Source organism: Symphalangus syndactylus, chromosome 2, assembly GCF_028878055.3.
Source record: "Symphalangus syndactylus isolate Jambi chromosome 2, NHGRI_mSymSyn1-v2.1_pri, whole genome shotgun sequence".
Lineage (NCBI taxonomy): Eukaryota > Metazoa > Chordata > Mammalia > Primates > Hylobatidae > Symphalangus > Symphalangus syndactylus.
In genome coordinates, this window is record NC_072424.2 from 127,325,855 (window position 1) to 127,347,379 (window position 21,525).

The following is a 21,525-nucleotide window of genomic DNA, read 5'->3' on the forward strand; positions in this document are numbered from 1 at the left end:
AAAATTAGCTGGGCGTGTTGGCGCATGCCTGTAGTCCCAGCTACTCGGGAGGCTGAGGCAGAAGAATCACTTGAACCCGGGAGGCAGAGGTTGCAGTGAGCCGAGATCACGTCACTGCACTCCAGCCTGGGCAACAGAGCAAGACTCTCTCTCAAAAAATAAATAAAAATAAATAAAATAAAATTCCTGAAACAAAAGGAAACCCTAAATATAATACTTTTTAATCAATTACAAAATAGTCCCCTTCCTCACAGAAATACTAGCTTCATAGACTTTTTCATTAATGCAGGGAAAACTAACCAAAAGAAAAATTTTAGAAAATTTAGTTTTAAATTAATTTTGACATAAATTGCTGGTAATTCCAGGAGTTGAATGAGATAAATATTTTAAATATTAAAGAAGGATGTTGAGAGTATTACAGAACTAGATTTAAATTGTTCCATTCATTTCCTGTTTTAGAGTGAAAACGTGTTGAGAGTGGGAGATTCAATTATTTATCTGTGTGTCTGTGTGTATGTATGTACGTATGTATGTATACACACACATACTTTTCTTCCCTACTGTCCAAAGACTCACTTGTAAAAATTCACCAGTACAAAATTCACCTAGAATTCACAGAATCATCAAAATATGATGTCATTAGAAAACCACCAACTGATACCTAGTTTTTCTAAATATCTCTTTCACTAATTCTAAGGATTACCTTCTTATTGGCCCAAATCTAGAGAATATGATTTCCAGATCCTCATCTGTGGTCACTGGGTTCAATTTACACACAAACAGTACATTTTCTGGAGGTTTAATATCTGCATCAGGTAGGTCTCCCACCTAAATTACAAACAAACAAAAACATAAATCAATTCCTATTTAGTTTCCATTCTAAATCCTACCCAATCCCACAATGCTGATTTCCTTAAAACATCTAAATTTATATTACAAACTGCAGGCTCTGGAAAAGAAATCCAAATAAGATTTCAAAATTTGAACTACACTGTTCCTATTCTTAACAGTGTTAATAGCTAATATTTAAATAACTCATACTTTGTGTGAACAGTGCTTGGGGCTTCAGATCTATTAGGCTAATTCTTGAAACAATCCTGCAATTTCCATTTTAAAGACAAGTAAAGTGGCCGGGCATGGTAGCTCACGCCTGTAATCCCAGCACTTTGGGAGGCCAAGGGGGGGCAGATACTTGAGGTCAGGAGTTCAAGACCAGCCTGGCCAACATGGTGAAACCCCATCTCTACTAAAAATACAAAAATTAAACGGGCGTGGTGGTGTGCACCTGTAGTCCTAACTACTCAGGACACTGAAGCAGTAGAATCGCTTGAACCCAGGAGACGGAGGTTGCAGTGAGCTAATGCCACTTCACCCCAGCCTGGGCGACAGAGCAAGATTCCACTCATAAATAAATAAAATAAAGACAAGTAAAGTGAAATTTAAAAGGTTAAACAAGTAACTTGCCCAAGGCCACACAGTGGTAAACAACAGAGCTGGGATCTGAACCTACATTTATCTGGCTTCAAAGCCCAATTTTACCCCTACTTCGTCTTTTTTCAAGTATTTGATATATTTTTTAAAGGATAAGAATTTATGTAAAGTACATGTAAGTCATTAAGCTTAAAAATAAAAACCACTATGATGCTACCACCTACCTTAAGAACTAAAATGTCACCTATCCCATTCCCCCTCTGCCTCCTCATCAGAGACAACAAATACTCTGCTTTTTGGTTTTCCTTTTTAGTCATTTCCTTGCATAACATCAGAGTTTTACCATATATGTATGCAACTCTATCACATTTAGATGGGGCAACAACATCCCTTTATACGTATATTCAAACACTCTCTCAGAGATTATTTCTGATAAGATCACCTGTAAAGTGTCTCCTCTTGGATAAACATGCCCTTCCCCCCAAAATCTTGAAAATAAAAAACAGTAAGAAGCAACACAGCCAGTAAGATCTCCTCAATGTTTCTCAAGTCTATTAAAAGACAACATTATGTCCAATAAGAAGTATCACAGCCAGGCATGATAGCTGACACATGTAATCCCAACACTTTGGGAGGCTGAGGAAGGAGGATCTCTTGAAGCCAGGAGTTTGAGACCAGCCCACGCAACATAGTAAGACCTTGTCTCTATAGTAAATTTAAAAATTAGCCAGGCATGGCAGTGTGAGTAGTCCTAGCTATTCAGAAGGTTGGATGGACTGCTTGGGTTCCAGAGTTTTTGAGGCAGCACTGAGCTATGATCACATCACTGCATTCCAGCCTAGAAAACAGAGTAAGACCCTGCCTCTAAAAAAGAAAAAAGAGTGTCAAAACACAGAAGGAGAAGAGCAAATTAGTAAAAATCCTCCAAAGCACCTATAATGGCAGAAAGGAAGCATAAATAAGAAAAAAAGTTAATGAGTCAAAAAAGAACTTGCTATAGTACTTGGTCAAAGCTAACTTTAAAATACTATCAGGAAATTTAAAACATTCATAAAAGCTATGAGGTTCAAAACTAATTTTACAAAACACTAGCTGAATTATCACTATATTACAAACAAATGCAAATAAGGTAAGAGAAACAGATATTCTTAGAAAACAGAAGATGAAACATGTTAATAAAATCAAAAGGACACAGGATCACCTTTTAGAGTGACTAAAATCCAAAACAATACCATCAGCAAATGCTGGCAAGGATGTGAGGCAAAAGAAACCCTCATTCATTGCTGGTAGGAATGTAAAATGTAAAGCCACTTTAGAAGACAGTTTGGCAGTTTCTTACAAAGCTAAACCATTCAATCCAGCATCTGAACTCCTATTTACCCAAATGCATAGAAACTTTATGCCTACACAAAAATCCACATGCAAATGTTTACAGCAGCTTTAATCACAACTGCCAAAACTTGGAAGCAACCAAGGTATCTTTCAGCAGGTAAAAAGTAAACAAGCTGTGATACATCCATACAATGAAACATTACTTAGCAATTACAAGAAATGAGCTATCAGCCATGCGTGGTGGCTCACGCCTGTAATCCCAACACTTTGGGAGGCCAAGGCAGGAGGATCACTTGAACCTAGGAGTTTGGGATCAGCCTGAGCAACATGCGTAAGACTCCATCTCTACAAAAAAATTTAAAAATTACCGAGGTGTGGTGGCATGTGCCTATAGTCCCAGCTACTCAAGAGGCTGAGGCAGGAAGACTGCTCAATCTCAGAAGTTCAAGGTTATAGCGAGCTATGACAGCACCACTGCACTCCAGCCTGGGTGACAGAGTGAGACTTTCTCTCAAAAAAAAAACAAAAAAAGAAATGAAATCCCAGGCTGGGCAACACAGTGAGACTCTGTCTCTACAAAAAATAAAATTAGCTGGGCGTGGTGGCACATGTCTGTGGTCCCAGCTACTTGTGAGGCTGAGGTAGGAGGATTACTTGAGCCCTGGAGGTCAGGGTGCAGTGAGCCGTTATTGTGCCACTGTCCATGCAACAGAGTGAGAACCTGTCTCAAATAAAAAAATTAAAAAAAAAAAAAAAAGGGCCGGGCATGGTGACCCACACCTGTAATCCCAGCACTTTGGGAGGCCGAGGCGGGCAGATCACGAGGTCAAGAGATCAAGACCATCCTGGCTAATATGGTGAAACCTCGTCTCTACTAAAAATACAAAATAATTAGCCAGGCGTGGTGGCACGTGCCTGTAGTCCCAGCTACTCAGGAGGCTAAGGCAGGACAATCTCTTGAACCTAGGAGGCGGAGATTGCAGTAAGCCGAGATCACACCACTGCACTCCAGCCTGGCAACAACAGCGAGACCCTGTCTCAAAAAAAAAAAAAAAAAAAAAGGAGGGAAAGAAAAGAAAGGGAAAGAAAAAAGAAAGGGAAGAAAGAAAAAAGGCACAGTGGAACCTTAAATGCATATTGCTAAGTGAAAGAAGACAGTCTGAAAATGCTACATACACTGTAATTCCAACTATATGACATTTTGAAAATGCCAAAACTATATAGACAATAAAAACATCAGTAGTTGCCAGGAACTGAGTGTTGGGGGTGGGGATGAACAGGTGGAGCCCAGGGGATTTTTTCGACAGTGAAACTACCTTGAATGATCCTGTAAGGGTAGATACATGCTATCGTACATTTGTCAGTTCCACAGAATGTACAACACAAAGCTTGAATTCTAATGTAAATCATGGATTTTAGTTAATAATGTATCAATATTGGCTCATCAATTGTTAACAAATGTGTCATAATAATGCAAGACTGGGGGAAAGAGGGAGGGAGTACTTAGAAACTCTCTGTACTTTCTGTTCAGTTTTTCTATAATCCTAAAATTGCTCTACAAATTGTCTATTTATTAAAAACAAAGCCAAAAAAAGAATCCATGAGACACTGACAATGAACGGATAGACAAGCAGATAAGAAGAGAGGGCTCGGGCGGGCACAGTGGCTTACACCTGTAATCCCAGCACTTTGGGAGGCCAAGGCAGGCGGATTGCCTGAGCTCAGGAGTTCGAAACCAGCCTGGGCAACATAGTGAAACCCTGTCTCTACTAAAATTACAAAAAATTAGCTGGATGTGGTGTCGGGTGCCTGAAATCCCAGCTACTCGGGAGCCTGAGGCAGGAGAATTACTTGAACACGGGAGGCAGAGGTTGTAGTGAGCCGAGATCGTGCCACTGCACTCCAGCCTGGATAACAGAGCGAGATTCTGTCTCAAAAAAAAAAAAAAAAATTAGCCAGGCGTGGGTGGCAGGCACCTATAATCCCAGCTACTTGGGAAGCTGAGGCAGGTGAATCGCTTGAACCCGGGAGGTGGAGGTTGCAGTGAGCCAAGATCATGCCATTGCACTCCAGCCTGGGCAACAGAAACTCCGTCTCAAAAAACAAAAAAAAAAGGAAAATATTCTACAAAATAAATGCAACAGATGATAAGTCATGAGCTGGATTCTAGTCTGGAGGAGGAAACAATTATAAAAGATATTATTTTATTTTTTTTTTTTTGAGACAGAGTCTCGCTCTGTCACCCAGGCTGTAGTGCAGTGGCGCAATCTCGGCTCACTGTAAGCTCCACCTCCCGGGTTCACGCCATTCTCCTGCCTCAGCCTCTCCGAGTAGCTGGGACTACAGGCGCCCGCCACCACGCCCGGCTAATTTTTTGTATTTTTAGTAGAGACGGGGTTTCACCGTGGTCTCGATCTCCTGACCTCGTGATCCGCCCGCCTCGGCCTCCCAAGGTGCTGGGATTACAAGCGTGAGCCACCGCGCCCGGCCTTATAAAAGATATTATTAAAACAACTGGCAAAACTGGAATAGAAACTGTAATTTCTTTTTTCTTTTTTTTGAGACGGAGTCTCGCCCTGTTGCCCAGGCTGGAGTGCAATGGCGCGATCTTGGCTCCCAGCAACCTTCGCCTCCTGGGTTCAAGCGATTCTCCTGCCTCAGCCTCCCAAGTATCTGGGATTACAGCCGCGTGCCTCCACACCCAGCTAATTTTTGTATTTTTAGTAGAGACGGAGTTTCACCATGTTGGCCAGGCTGGTCTCAAGCTCCTGACCTCGTGATCCACTCGCCTCGGCCTCCCAAAGTGCTGGGATTACAGGCGTGAGCCACTGTGCCCGGCCCTATAAACTGTACTTTCTGTCACTTCTAAATTTTCTGATTTTGATAACTACATTGTGAATACGTACATATTGTTATACACACTGAATACTGTTGCTTTTAGGAAATACACACTGATTAAGAGGTAAAGGGAAATAACAGGCAACTTACTGCCAAGTAGTCCAGAAAAAAAATGTATGTTTATGTGCTTGTATAATCAGAGAGAGAGAAAAAGAGAGAATCATAAAACAGATGTAGCAAAATGTTAAAAATTGGTGAATGTGGGTAAAAGGTATATAGAAGTTCTATGTACTTTTTTCCATAAATTTGAAATTATCTGAAAACAAAGTTTTAAAAAGTATGTTAATCTATTTTCTTCTGGCATAAACTTCCAAAGTGTTGCTGTTGAAAAGTCTGATGACAATCTAAATTCATTCCCTTATAAGTAACTTATTCTTTCTGCCCAGTTGTTCAACATACCTTTCAAGTGTAGTAATTCTCTTAGAATTTGTCTTGCTGTTGGGTGTTCAGGGTCAATACTCTGAGATACACAGTGTGCTCATTAAAATGTGTATTTTCAATTAATTTTTTTAATTTCAGTAAAGCTTTCTTGAACTACACAGCCTTTACTATTTGTTCATTCAGACAGTTGATGGTAATATAAACTTAAGCCTGGCCAACATAGGGAGATCCTGTTTCTACAAAAAAATTTTAAAATTAGCAGGGCATTGTGGTGTGCGACTGTGGTCTCAGCAACTCAGGAGGCTGAGGCAGGGGCATTGCTTGAGCTGAGGAGTTGGAAGCTGCAGCAAGCTATGATCATACACCACTGTACTCCAGCCTGAGCAACAGAGTGAGACCCTGTCTCTATAAAATAATAAATAAACTTTAAAACAGACTACAAATCTGAAAGTTCTATTATATAAAATAGTAACTTTATTATATATTCATTCCAATATTTATTATCTATGATATGACAGGTATGCCTATTCTACAAAAATAAGAAATGGAAAATAATACCAAGTAGGTCAATTAATCATCTACTGAATTATTATTCCCCAAATGACTTCAGGTTGTTAGTAATACAGAGAAGCAGTATATTTTAGAGTGCTCAGTTTCTACCCATTATTTTACCCTACAACTACCATTCTGTTTAATCCTAACACTCGAGTGGTACAATGAAGAACTATTCTTTAATATACATAAAATTCAGCCTAAACACTCTTTAAAAATGAGATGAATATTAAACAACTGAAATTCAATTAATAAGTTAGAGATCCACTTCCCACTGTTTAAAAAGGCACTTAGCACTATATTGACAGTAGAGCCAAATTTATTTTCACAGTAGAGCCAATTTATTATTATGCCATACCAAATTTAAACCAGAAAAAAATCATAACTCAATTTTTAATATTTTAAGACTACCGAAGAGCCAGAAATAAACACTCAATAAGTATCATTAGATATATTACAGAACAATTTGAACAAAGGTAATTATCTTACCATCTCCAAAAGTATAGCCTGAGTTTTAGCCTCTTTTTCTGCCTTTATTTCTTCTACTTCCTCAGCTGATCTTCCTTTGAAATCATCAATTTCTTCATCTGCTCCTATTCGACCACTCTGTAAGACAGAAGTTACTGATGTATATATTTAAAGAATAAAAAAAATCTGAGAAACATAGAAGACATACTTTATTCTTAGTTAAACATGCTAAAACAGTAACTGATCAAGGTTGCAGTGAGCTACAATCACACCACTGCACTCTAGCTGGGTGACACAGTGAGATCTTGTCTCTAAAAAAAATTTTTAATAATTAATTGGACAGCAACTGAGACAAACTTATAAACCTCCAAGAATTGATTTATATTAATTCTAAAATATTAGCAAAAGTGGGCTTCTGTTAAAATCAAAATAGGCCAGGCATGGTGGCTCATGCCTGTAATCCCAGCACTTTGGGAGGCCAGGCGGGTGGATCACTTGAGGTCAGGAGTTCGAGACCAGCCTGGCCAACACAGTGAAACCCCGTCTCTACTAAAAATACAAAAATTAGCTGGGCATGGTGGCATGCGCCTACAATCCCAGCAACTCAAGAGGCTGAGGCACGAGAATTGCTTGAACGAGGAAGGCAGAGGCCACAATGGGCCGAGATCCCACCACGCACTCCAGCCTGGGCAACAAAGTGAGACTCTATCTCAAAAAAATACATAAATAAAAATAAATATTTATATGGACACTATTTATTATCCAATTCTAACTGCTGAATGAAGAGAAATGATCTGACAATTAAGCACCAATCCCAACCATAAAGACAAATTCAGCTTTGAGGAAGCCACATAAACCTTAAATATGTGGGGGAACAGTCTGCACTGTTTCACAGAAATTTCTGGGTTCTAGCCTGGCTCCAGAGTGTCCCCAGTTGAAAAGTTACTTCATAAGATAATAGTTTAATTTGATGATAAGAAAAACACTTTCCCAAGGTGTTCATGTAAGCTTCTAGAGCTAAGGTTATCTCAGTAGAAAAGAAACTGAAAAAAGGAAATTAGAGAAATGAGAAGACAGCTAGAAAAATGAGTATCTCTGTGGAAAAGAAAAAGAACTGTAAACTTGTTCTAATATAATTAAGCAAGATAATAATTCGGAAAAAATTAACTTTAATAGATGAAAAAGATAAATCCATACAAATCATTAATATGAATGTACATTTAATCATAAGAGGGCTTTACTTACATCTAATTGTTCCCTTGTAGGTTCTGGTGATCGATCAGGGATTAATAAATCAGGAGGGTCATCAAATGGATCATCTAAAATCACTGTATGATTTATCCTTACAAAATAAATCCAAATCAAATGTTATACATTTAAGTTATTTCAGAATCCTATTTTAATAGATTACAAAAAATTACTTGATTATCTCTAAGGCCAAAAAAAAACCCGTACTGCACATGGATATTACTAACCTAGATATACTTTCACAATGAGTGTTACTGTTTTGCATTGAGTGATACCGTATTTATTACCCTGCATTACTTTAAGATGTAAACTAATATAACTGTCTAAATCTTAGTACTTTTGCCTTATTTCTCAATTAAAAAAATAAAAGCATTAACAATTCCTCCAGCGGGGCACAGTGGCTCACACCTGTAATCCCAGCACTTCGGGAGGCCGAGGTGGGTGGATCACGAGGTCAGGAGATCGAGACCATCCTGGCTAACGTGGCGAAACCCCGTCTCTACTAAAAATACAAAAAATTAGCCAGGTGTGGTGGTGGGCGCCTGTAGTCCTAGTTACTCGGGAGGCTAAGGCAGGAGAATGGTGTGAACCCGGGAGACAGAGCTTGCAGTGAGCCAAGATCGCACCACTGCACTCCAGCCTGGGCAACAGCGTGAGACTCTGTCTCAAAAAATAAATAAATAAATAAATAATTCCTCCAAACGTAATTATAAACAATTAGTACAAGTATAAAAATACAAAAGGTCCTTTTTATTATAAAGATTCTTACAGTCTTATATTAATTCACCTTTTGGGATTAGAATTATCCAGAAACCAGTCCTACGCATACCGTTCCTATCCATACCACTACGTGTTAAACATCTCAATATTAAAACATTCTAGTACATTCAGATAGTAAATTGTAACCACACCTGATATCCTGATATGGTACAAAGTCCTTGTCAACAAAGGTCTCATTAATTTTCTTAATTATGTCCATGCCTTCTGTCACCTCACCAAACACTGTATGGACACCATCAAGGTAATCCAGATTTTCTCCTGTAGTGATAAGAAACTATACAGAAGGACACATAATAAATACCATAAAAATAATACATAACTCAAACTGAAATCAGTTACAGACTGACAAAAAAATACATGAAAATTAAGAGTCCACATTTACTGCACCAATTCTTAGACACTTGTTACCAAAACTAAGTAAAAAGTACAAAGCTTATATTGGCATACCTTATTTTATTGCACTTTGCAGATACTGCATTTTTTACAATTAAGGATTTCTGGCAACCATGTATTGAGTAAGTCTATTGGTGCCATTTTCCCAACAGCATATGCTCACTTCATGTTTCTGGCTCACATTTTGGTAATTCTCACAAGATTTCAAACTTTTTCATTACTATTGTATCTGTTATCACCATCTATAATCTTTGATCTTACTACTGCAATTGTTTTGGGGCACCACAAACTGTGCCCATATAAGATGGTGAACTTAATCCATAAATGCTGTATGTGTTCTGACTACTCCACCAACCAGCCATTCCCATCTTCCTCCCTCTCAGTGCTCCCTATTCCCCGAGACACAACGATACTGAAATGAGGCCAATTAACCCTACAAGAGACTCTTAAGTGTTCAAGTTAAAGGAAAAATGACACATCTCTTACTTTAAATCAAAAGCTAAAAATGATTAAGCATAGTGAGAAAGGCACATTGAAAGCCAAGATAAGCCGAAAGCTAGGCCTCTTGTACCAAACACTAGCTGAGTTGTAAATGCAAAGGAAAAGTTCTTGAAGAAAATTAGAAGTGCTATTCCAGTGAACACATGAATGATAAGAAAATGAAACAGGCTTACTGCTGATATGAAGAAGGCTTTAGTAATCTACACAGGTCAAACCAGCCACAACGATCCCTTAAGCCAAAGCCTAATTCCAAACAAGCCCTAACTTTCTTCAATTCTATAAAGGCTGAGAGAGGGGAGGTAGCTGCAAAAGAAAGTCTGAAGCTAGCAGAGGTTAATTCATTAAGTTTAAGCAAAGAGGCCAGGCACAGTGGATTACTCCATCTCAAAAAAAATAAATAAATAAAATAAAATAAAACTTTAAGGAAAGAAGCTGTCTCCATAATTTAAAAGTGCAAGGTGGGCTGGGCGCGGTGGCTCATACTTGTAATCCCAGCACTTTGGGAGGCTGAGGCAGGTGGATCACGAGGTCAGGAGATCGAGACCATCCTGGCTAACATGGTGAAACCCCGTCTCTACTAAAAATACAAAAAATTAGCGGGGCGTGGTGGCGGGCACCTGTAGTCCCAGCTACTCGGGAGGCTGAGGCAGGAGAATCGCTCGAACCCAGGAGGCAGAGCTTGCAGTGAGCCGAGATTGCGCCACTGCACTCCAGCCTGGGCGACACAGTGAGACTCCGTCTCAAAAAAAAAATAAAAAATACAAAATAAATAAATAAATAAAAGTGCAAGGTGAGGCAGCAAGTGCTGACATAGAAGCTACGGCAAGTGGCCAGGTGCAGTGGCTCACGCCTATGTAATCCCAGCACTTTCGGAGGCTGAGGCAGGCAGATCACAAGGTCAGGAGTTCAAGACCAGCCTGACCAACATGGTGAAACTCTGTCTCCACTAAAAATACAAAAGTTAGCCAGGCATGGTGGCGTGTGCCTGTAATCCCAGCTACTCAGGAGGCTGAGGCAGGAGAATTGCTTGAACCCGGGAGGCGAAGGTTGCAGTGAGCTGAGATCACGCCACTGCACTCTAGCCTGGGCAACAGAGTGAGACTCTGTCTCAAAAAAAAAAAAAAAAAAAAAAGAAAGAAAGAAACTGCAGCATGCATCAAGTTATCTGGAAGATCTAGCTAAGATCACTGATGAAGATGACTACATGAAATAACAAATTTTCCATGTAGATGAAACAGACTTATATTGGAAGATGCCACTTAGGACTTTCATATCTAGAGAGGAAAAGTCAATGCCTAGCTTCAAAGCTTCAAAGACAAGCTGACTCTTCTGTTACAGGCTAATCCAGCTGGTGACTTTAAGTTGAAACCAATGCTCACTGACTATACCAAAAATCCCAGGGCCCTTAAGAATGATGCTAAATCTATTCTGCCTGTGCTCTAGAAATGGAACAACAAAGCCTGGATGACAGCACATCTGTTTACAGCAGGGTTTATCAAATACTTTAAGATCACTGTTGAGACCTGCTGCTCAGAACAAAAATCCTTTTAAATATTACTGCTCTTTTAATAAGAAATCCTTTTAAAATGTTACTGCTCATTGACAATACTCCAGGTCACCCAGGAGTTCTGACAAGGAAATTAATATTGTTTTCAGCTGTGCACGTGGCTCACACCTGTAAACCCAGCACTTTGGGAGGCTGAGGCAGGTGGATCACTTGAGGCCAGTTCAAGACCAGCCTGGCCAACATAGTCAACATGGTGAAACCCCATCTCTACTATAAATACAAAAAATCAGCCGGAGGTAGTGGTGCACGCCTGTAATCCCAGCTACTCAGAAGGCTGAGGCAAGAGAACTGTTTGAACCCAGGAGGCAGAGGTTGCAGTGAGGTGAGACTTCACCACTGTACTCCAGCCTGGGTGACAGAGTAAGACTCTGTCTCAAAAAAAAAAAAAAATACTGTTTTCATGCCTGCTAACATAACAGCCATTCTGCAGCCATGGATCAAAGAGTAATTTCAACTTTCAAGTATTATTATTTAAGAAATACAGCCTGACATGTGGCATGCACCTGTAGTCCCAGCTACTCAGGAGGCTGAGGTAGAAGGATCACTTGAGCAATGTAGTGAGGCCCCATCTCTAAAAATAAAAATAAAAAAAAATACATTTTGTGAGGCTATAGCTGCCATAGATGGTGATTCCTCTGATGGATATGGGCAAGTACACTGAAAACCTTCTGAAAAAGATTCACCATTCTAGATGTCATTAAGAACATTCGTGATTTGTGGGAGGAGGTCAAAATATCAATATTAACAGAAGTTAGGAAGAAGTAGATTCCAACCCTCATGGATGACTTTGAGTGGCTCAAGACTTCAGTGAAGGCAGTAACTGCAAATGTGGTGGAAATTGCTAGAGAATGAGAATTAGAAGTAGAGCCTGAAGATGGGACTGAATGCTGCAATCTCATGATCAAACTCGACCAGATACGGAGCTGCTTCTTAAGGATGAGCAAACAAAGTGGTTTTCTTCCTTTTTTTTTTTTCTTTTGTTTGAGACAGTCTTGCTGCATCACCCAGGCTGGAGTGCAGTGGTGTAATGTCGGCTCACTGCAACCTCCGCCTCCCAGGTTCAAGCAATTCTCCTGTCTCAGCCTCCCAAGTAGCTGGGACTACTGGCACCCGCCACCACGCCAAGCTGATTTTTGTATTTTTAGTAGAGACGGGGTTTCACCATATTGGTCAGGCTGGTCACAAACTCCTGACCTCAGGTGATCCGCCCATCTCAGCCTTCCAAAGTGGTGGGATTACAGGCATGAGCCACTGCACCCAGCCAAGTGATTTACTGAGATGGAATCTACTCCTGGTGTATGATAATTGTTAAAATGACAACAAAAAATTCAGGACATTACATAAACTTGGCTGATACAGTAGTAGCAGGGTTTGAGAGGATTGACTTCAATCTTAAAAGAATTCTACTAAATGCTATCCAACAGCATCGTATGATACACAGAAATCTTTCATGAAAGAAGAGTCCATCAACATGGCAAACTTCTGTTGTCTTATTTATTTATTTATTTATTTGCAAGACAAGGTCTCACTGTCACCCAAGCTAGAGTGCAGTGGTGCAATCACACTCACTGCACCCTTGACCTCCTAGGCTCAAGTGATCCTCCCACCTCAGCTTCCCAAGAAGCAGGAACTACAGCCCTGTACCACCATGCTCAGCTAATTTTTGTATTTTTTTGTGGAGATGGGGTTTTCACCGTGTTTCCTGGGCTGGTCTCGAAATCCTGAGCTCAACCGATCTGCCTGCCTTGCCCCCACAAAGTACTGGGATTACAGATGTATGCCACCGCACCAGTCAGTTGTCTTATTTTAAGAAGCTGCCACAGTCACACCAACCTTCAGCAATCACCACCCTGATTCGTCAACGGCCAACAACATCAAGGCAAGACCCTTCACCAGCAAAAAGATTATGATTTACTGAAGGCTCAGATGATCAGAAGCATTTTTTAGTAATAAAGTATTTTTTGGTCGGCCATGGTGGCTCACGCCTGTAATCCCAGCACTCTGGGAGGCCAAAGCAGGTGGATCACCTGGGGTCAAGAGTTTGTGACCAACCTGGCCAACATGGCAAAACCCCGTCTCTACTAAAAATACAAAAAGTAGGCGGGCATGGTGGCGGGCATCTGTAATCCCGCTACTCGGGAGGCTGAGGCAGGAGAATTGCTTGAACCTGAGAGGTGGAGGTTGCAGTGAGCCGAGATCACATCACTGCAATCCAGCCTGGCTGACAGACCAAGACTCTTTCTCTAAGTAAATAAAATAAAATAAAATAAAATAAAATAAAATAAAACAAAATACTTGGACAAGCCATGACTCAACTTCATGTGTATATAGTAGAAAATAGAAGTACCTACTCTAACAGGTAGGTCATTGGGAGAATTAACAGGGTCATTGGGAGAATTAAACAAGACAATGAATAGAAGGTTCTCTGCGTAATGTTTTTAAAAAAGTAAGAAATACTGAAAAACGGTCAGGCGCAGTGGCTCACGCCTGTAATCCCAGCACTTTGGGAGGCCGAGGCAGGCGGATCATGAGGTCAAGTGATTGAGACCATCGTGGCCAACATGGTGAAACCCCATCTCTACTAAAAATATAAAAATTAGCCAGGTGTTGTGGCGGGCGCATGTAATCCTAGCTATTCGGAAGGCCGAGGCAGGAGAATTGCTTGAATCCGGGAGGCAGAGTTTGCAGTGAGCCAAGATTGTGCCATTGCACTCCAGTTTGGGCGACAGAGTGAGACTACATCTCATAAAAATAAATAAATTAATTAAATAAAAACAAATACTGAAAAACGAGCCACAAATGTGAACAGTGATAATCATGGATGGTGGAGTGGCAGGTAATGTTTTTCTTTGTACTTTTCTGTATTTTCTCAATTCTTCACAATGGGAATGTTTTACATTTAAAAGAAGAAAATAATTTTTTTTAATATAGAAAAAGTGCATTTTTTCCCCAACACATATTTCTGATTGAAACCCTCTAAGCCTTAATGGATAGTTTAAAAAATAACTCTGTGGGCTCCTTCCAGTCCTTCATTTCTAAGCAAATCTCATATTCTTACTCATTTCCTAACCTGAGATCCATGTTGATCACTGCCATTATTCACCATGGACACTGTGCCTTTCTTCTTGTGCTTAATTCTTGGGACTTTTTCTGCCTCAAAAAAGCTTGCTTGATCACCATACAGTTGGCTGAAAAAACACATAAGGTTATAAATGTAAGTACTTCAAAATGAAATACAGAAGTACTAGTAACATACAGGGTTATCAATTATTTCTTTACAGAAATGCCAACAGAATTCCAAACATTACTTTTTTTTTCTAGATATTTAGGAAACTTGGGGGAAAAATCTAAATTTAAACTGTATTTTAAAATGCAGATTGAAACATGAGCAATTATATTTTTCCTCATTTAAGAATAAAAGAATTTGTTCTGCCCTTCCAGACATTAAAAATAAATAAATAAAACAACTTACCCAAAAATAGACTCTCCTCCACGGCCAGTCCCTGTAGGATCGCCAGTTTGTATGATAAAATCCCTCTGTAATATGTAGGATTCTTTGTTAATTCACAGAGTTTGTTAGATAGTTCCAATAACAAAGGAAATGACTAATATCTACCAACTCACCTGTACATTGTGAATAAGGCAATAATTGTAATATTTTATTTTGCACAATTTCAAGAAATTCAAGCAGGCTGCAAGAAAGTAAATACCAAATTTATCACAATAATCCACAAACACATTTTTAAACAAGTAAAGCCACAGTGAAATGTAATTTCTAAATTACTATTAAAAGAAAAAAAAAGTCAAATGTCCAAAGCTATAAAAAAGGGCAATAGGCCGGGCGCTGTGGCTCACACCTGTAATCCCAGCATTTTGGGAGGCCGAGGTGAGCGGATCACTTGAGGTCAGGAGTTTGAGACCAGCCTGGCCAATATGGTGAAACCCTGTCTCAACTAAAAATACCAAAAAAATTAGCTAGGCATGGTGGCGGGCACCTGTAATCCCAGCTACTAGGGAGGCTGAGGCAGGAGAATCACTTGAACCCAGGAGGTGGAGGTTGCAGTGAACCAAGATCGCACCACTGCACTCCAGTCTGGGCAACAGAGCAAGACTCCATCTCAAAATAAAATAAAATAAAATAAAAGGGCAATAAGTCTAGAAAAAAAAATTTTTTTAATTACCTTTTTTTTTCTTTCATAGGACTTTTGGGGCATCTGGGCTAATACAGAAAACTGACACTTATAAGCAATCATTTACTGATGGATTGATTTTATTACGAGAAAAAAGAACACTTAAAGAGCATACTGTAATAGAAAAGGATCTAGCAGAATATATAAAAATGGATACATTATATCAATTAGGAAAAAGTCAAACATCCAGGGTCATTTTTTAAATAATAGTTAAACAGCCCCTTATAAAAATCCATACACTTATGAACAACCTTTCTCATATAAATTAATCTGCTTATCCAATAAACATTTACTGAGTACCTTCTAGATGCCTGACACCGCCATGACAAATGCCATTAAACTGTGGTCCCTGCTCTCAAAAAGTTCACAGTCTAGTCGTGGAAAGACACATTAACAAGTTCTTAAGGCACTAAGTTAGAAACCAGACAGACAGTAAGATACATGAGGCAATCCCTGCCCTCAAAAAGCTTACATTAAATTAGGGTCCTTACATCTGAACACAAGTAGTTACATACTGGGCATATCTAATTAATAACATGTGTGCCACTTATTTAAAATGGTAAAAAAGTGGTTTTAAAAATTCCACAAGAGTTCAAAAGATTGTTTCTGGCTAGGGAAATCAGAAAACCTCAGGGAAGGTTAGAGTGAAGGGTGAGCATTTTAGGTCTGGAAGACTATGAAAAGGCCTGGAAGTGGAAATTTAAATGTTTTAGGGGAGGTCCAAAACACCAAAGTTCTGTAATAGTCTGGTAGTACATAGTAATAGAGGATGAAAAGACTGGAGAGAGATGGGGCTGAGCTGTTGAAGAGTGCTCAATATCAGTCTTGCAGTTGTTTTTCTTGAATATATTTCTGGGCTTCATGTTTAACAGATAGGAGTGGTCCTTTTACTAGTAAACAAAAATAATGAATTTAGGCAATGATCATCAATGGCTGCCAAAATCTTTAGGTCTTTCATCAAAATCCGATGGGAACAATTTATAAGCGCAACAAGGCCTTAACCCACTGACCAATTTTAACATCACAGAAACAGCCAACCAGCCGGGCGCGGTGGCTCACGCCTGTAATCCCAGCACTTTGGGAGGCCGAGGCGGCCGGATCACGAGGTCAGGAGATCGAGACCATCCTGGCTAACAGGTGAAACCCCGTCTCTACTAAAAATACAGAAAAATTAGCCGGGCGTAGTGGCGGGCGCCTGTAGTCCCAGCTACTTGGGAGGCTGAGGCAGGAGAATGGCGTGAACCTGGGAGGCGGAGCTTGCAGTGAGCCGAGATTGCGCCACTGCACTCCAGCCTGGGCGACAGAGCGAGACTCCGTCTCAAAAAAAAAAAAAAAAAAAAAAAAAAAGAAACAGCCAACCAGACATCAAGTGCCTCCTGAATGTGATGCAGCTGAAAGTACACACTATCTTATATGAAATATTCTTGCCAAAAACATTAAACTGGAACCTAATCAAGGCTCTGAAGCTAAAGAACAATTTATAGGAAACGGGACACAACAATATGTTAACGCACCCAGTAAATAATCAGTCAAATCCAAAACAAGAGAAATTCTACCAGACAAAGCACCCAGGTTCTTTCTCAAATTTTTTTCAAGAAAAAAAGGGGGAGAACCAATAGATTAAAACATATATGAGACATTTTAACCAATATATGGACTTTGGGTCCTAATTTAAATCACCATATTTTTTAAAAGTTTATGAGATAATAAGAAAGTTTAAATGATACTAAAAAATTATTGCTAGTTTTTTCAAAGTGTGATAAGATTTGTGGTTCTGTTTTTTATTCTTTTTTTACAACTTGTTCTCTTTTCTTTAGTATTTTTCCCTTTTCCCTGTCAAGTTTTTTTTCTTTTTTTTAACCTGTCACTTGTGTGGTACATAAGCTCATAGTTCCATTTTTTCTTGTTTTTTTAAAGAGACCTTATATTTTAGAAATACATACTGAAGTAATTACAGATTAAATAGATGCACTGGAGGTGGGGGTATTATAAATGAAGCAAGATTGGCTATGTGTTCACAGCTGTCAAACAAAGCTCGTCATGTGGACATGAGAGTTCATTTACATGATTCTCTCTACATCTGTGTTTTAAATTTTCTATAATAAAAAGTTAAAAAAGGAAGAAAGAATGGAAGGTAAGTCTGGATATGTTGATCATAGATTGATAAGTGGGTATAAATATAGCAGGTAAACAAGTAAGCACACCTCCAGTCATATGCTTACAAATATGTACAGGGGGTGGACTTATGTTTTGGTGTTATGGGCTTATCTTTGCAGAACCACTGCTTGTTAATTGGGTGGGGTAGTTCTACCCCCCCTTTATTTCCTCACAACTCTGGGGAAAGAGGCCCATTTATTTTGCCAGGTGCTACTCTGCATGGACAGAGTGTCAAAGGAACTCAAAGAAAAGCAAAATCAAGAGATAAAAAACAAAATTCCCTATAATATTCTTTGAAACAATGGATCCAGCTACCCTTAAAACCAAGCTTATCCCAGGATTATGAGGCAACCAATTATTTTCTTTGTTTATGCCAGTTTGAGTTGGGTTTCTATCACTTGCACAAAGGGTCCTAACTAATACAACACATTTATATCCGTTAGTTATTATACTGAACCTCTAGTGTGTGCCCTAAAAGTAGCAGACATTGTACTAGGTACTCAGGATATAGAGATGATAATTATGGTATAGTTCCTGCTCTCATTGGAGTTTACATTCTTTTTTTTTTTTTTTTGGAGTTTACATTCTTGAGCGAGGACATGACTTGTAAACAACACCAGGATAATAGGTAAATGTTAAAATGTGTCATGTGGTTTATAAAATACCTAAGACAGAGCAGAGGAAACCTCAGGTAACTCTGCTTAGAAAGGAGGGAGAGCTTCAAAGAAGAGATGATGCTTGATCTGAGATTTAGATAATAAGTAGTAAGTTTGCCAGAAGGACCATAGTGGAGAGGAATATTGGTTAGAAGAAATAGCAAAAGAATGGCAAAAATGGTACGGGAGAGTTTGTAGTGTTTTCGCCAGGTGGAGAAGATGGAGGAATAGCTGCGTGCGGGGGAAAGTGGAGCACGGCAGGAGGTAGTTATTGTACAATATTGCAACTTATTTCACCTTCTTTGATAGGCTCTGCATTCCATGTGGGTAGGACCCTGTTTATAAGTAATCTCTCCTGGTCTCAGTTTCTTCCTGACTCTGATACATTCTCCACACCGCTGCCTATTACCTTCTCAAAACAAGTATGCCATGCCTCAATCCTGCTTTTAAAGTCTTCAAGGACTCTGATCATCAGTAGGGCACACAAGACTATTCACGACTGACCTAGGCGTATCTCACCAGACTCGAGTCTACCATTCCACGACTCACACCAGTCCTTCCAGCCACACCAAACTACTTGCCGTTTCCAGAAAATTCCAAACAAAGTCCAAGCTACGAAAACCCTCATTCCCATTCATCTTTGAAAGAACTAGTTCAAGTGTTCTATATAGTCTTTGCTAGCTTTGCTTCTTCCCATCCTCACCAAAGAAGCCGCCCTCCTCTGGTTTCCATGGCAACTTACACATTCTTCTACCATAACACATAGAAAACTAAAATGGGTTCCTGTGTTTACGTCCCCCAATGGAAAATCAGACCCTCAGGGGCAAGAAGCCAAGCCCAGGACTTAGCCCAGTGCCTCGAAGGCTCAGTCCACACTCCAGACCACTTCCTCCTCCACCTAAGGGGTATGCCCACACTCGCTGCGCCAAGCACACCCTAACTGCCTTCATCAAGATTTAACCGATTACATACCAAGCAATAGTTCCTGTGTTCCTCTCACGAGTAAACACAATAAAGGCACAAAAGCTATGGGTTATTGTATGTGCAGCTCGAATCACACACACACACACACACGCCCCACACACACACTCCCAAAGGCAATTAATGACCGCAAGCACCCTCCACCAGACTGGCCAACACAAAATACGGGAGAAGGGCTGCCAAGGCTCAAACGAATTCCCGTCACAAAAACTTTTCTAGCCAAGGCCGGTTAATAAAATAGCCCAGTCGCGGGCACCAGCAGCCCAGAAGCTCGAGCTCTAGCCAATCTCTGCCCTGGACTGCGCAGAGAAGGGAAAGTACGGAGACAAGCTCGGGGACCCCGGCGACAGGTGAGTGGGGCTCAAGCCTCACCACGCGGCCGCTCCTCGGTGTACAAGTCGATGACGACGTCACCCAAAGTGGTCTCCAGTAGAACCGCCATGGCGCCCGCTCCTCCTCTGCTACAAACCCCGGGGGGGTGACAGGCGCAGGCCGTCGGCGTTGTCTACGCCACGCGTCACCCTTGGCGCGACCCCTCTTGCGTCATCTCGCCGGCACCGCCCCCGCTTCCGGGCAGTTCCTTCCGGCCGGCGTGCGGGCGCCTGGCTGCCCAGTTGACTTACAGTTCGGGTTGGTCCCGCCCCTGGCGGGGCCGTTTTGAAAATCCTGGTCCGCCCTTGGCGATTTTGGCAGAAGCCTGTCCCTCAGAACGGTCTCAGTATAGTGTTTTGTGCCCCGTTTGTGTCCGTCTCAAGAGCAGAGCGGCCCTTTTATCCACCAGGGGGCGCCCGCGGCGGGATCTTCTCCACCTATTTGGGCGGACTCCGGGTTTCCTCGTCAGTCTCCTTTTCGCAAAACAACTTTGGGCCTCTACTAGGGGTTTCCGATTCTAAGAACTAACATTTTGTTTTGTTTTCTGTTTTGAGACAGGGTCTCGTTCTGTCGCCCAGGCTGGAGTGCAGTGGCGCGATCTCGGCTCACTGCAACCTCCACCTCCCGGGCTCCAGCGATTTTCCTGTCTCAGCCTCCCAAGTGACCACAGGCGCGCGCCACCACGCCCGGCTAATTTTGTTCTTTTATTTTTTGTAGAGATGGCGGTGGGGGGAGGTGGTCTCATTGTGTTGCTCAGGCTGGTCTCGAACTCCTGAGCTCAAGGAGTTCGAAGTCTTCCCGCCTTGGCCTCCCGAAGTGCTGGGATTACTGGCGTGAGCCACTGCGCCTGGCCAAAACTAACATTTTGCCATGCAAGTTTATTTCCCAGACACTCTTCTAGGCAAGGCTGTCAGTCTCTCTTATGACATTTTACACATAATCTCCAATAACTTCACATCTGACGAAAAGCTAAAGCTTTTTTTTTTTTTTTTTTTTTGAGACGGAGTCTCGCTCTAGAGTCGCCCAGGCTGGAGTGCAGTGGCGCGATCTCGGCTTACTGCAAGCTCCGCCTCCCGGGTTCAACCTATTCTCCTGCCTCCGCCTCCCCAGTAGCTGAGGCTACAGGTGTCCGCTATCACGCCCGGCTAATTTTTTGTGTTTTTAGTACAAACGGGGTTTCACCGTGTTAGCCAGGATGGTCTCAACCTCCTGACCTCGTGGATCCGCCCGCCTCGGCCTCCCAAAGTGCTGAGATTCACCGCACCCGGCCGAAAAGCCAAAGCTTTTATAATGGCTTGCAAGATCCTCTCTTACCCCATTTTCCTACGCCATCTTCTTATTCCTCTGAAGCCACACTAGACAGTTTGCTGTGCCCTGAACACTGCTGACATACTCCTGCCCCAGGGCCTTTTCACTTGTCTTGGTTGAGGGACCTCTTCCTCCAGTTATTTGTATGGCTCCCCTTCACCTCCTTCAGGCGACTGCCATAATTAAAATTAACCCCACATACACTTTTCTTTTTCTCCATATAGCTTTTTCTCCAGAGTACATTTTACAATCTAACATGCTATTTACGAATTTGTTTATGTTTGTTTATTGTTACTAGAATGTGTGTTCC

The 21,525-nt window shown here is 41.0% G+C and overlaps 1 protein-coding gene across 2 annotated transcripts in view; it reads right to left on the reverse strand.

The window, feature by feature from the left end:
- The window catches only part of PPIL4 (peptidylprolyl isomerase like 4), a 48,663-nt gene extending 28,117 nt beyond the window's left edge, over positions 1-20,546 (reverse strand). The window contains exons 1-8 of one of the 2 annotated variants that reach the window (XM_055267189.2): positions 19,908-20,546; positions 15,176-15,243; positions 15,024-15,088; positions 14,622-14,739; positions 9,222-9,364; positions 8,308-8,404; positions 7,084-7,200; positions 704-828 (exon numbers count right to left, since the gene is read on the reverse strand). In XM_055267189.2, the coding sequence (XP_055123164.1) occupies positions 704-828; positions 7,084-7,200; positions 8,308-8,404; positions 9,222-9,364; positions 14,622-14,739; positions 15,024-15,088; positions 15,176-15,243; positions 19,908-19,977 (803 nt within the window). In that variant the 5' untranslated portion in view covers positions 19,978-20,546. The remainder of the gene's footprint in view (positions 1-703; positions 829-7,083; positions 7,201-8,307; positions 8,405-9,221; positions 9,365-14,621; positions 14,740-15,023; positions 15,089-15,175; positions 15,244-19,907) is intronic. The other variant, XM_055267198.2, reaches the window with a different exon arrangement.
- Between the last annotated feature and the right edge of the window lie 979 nt (positions 20,547-21,525).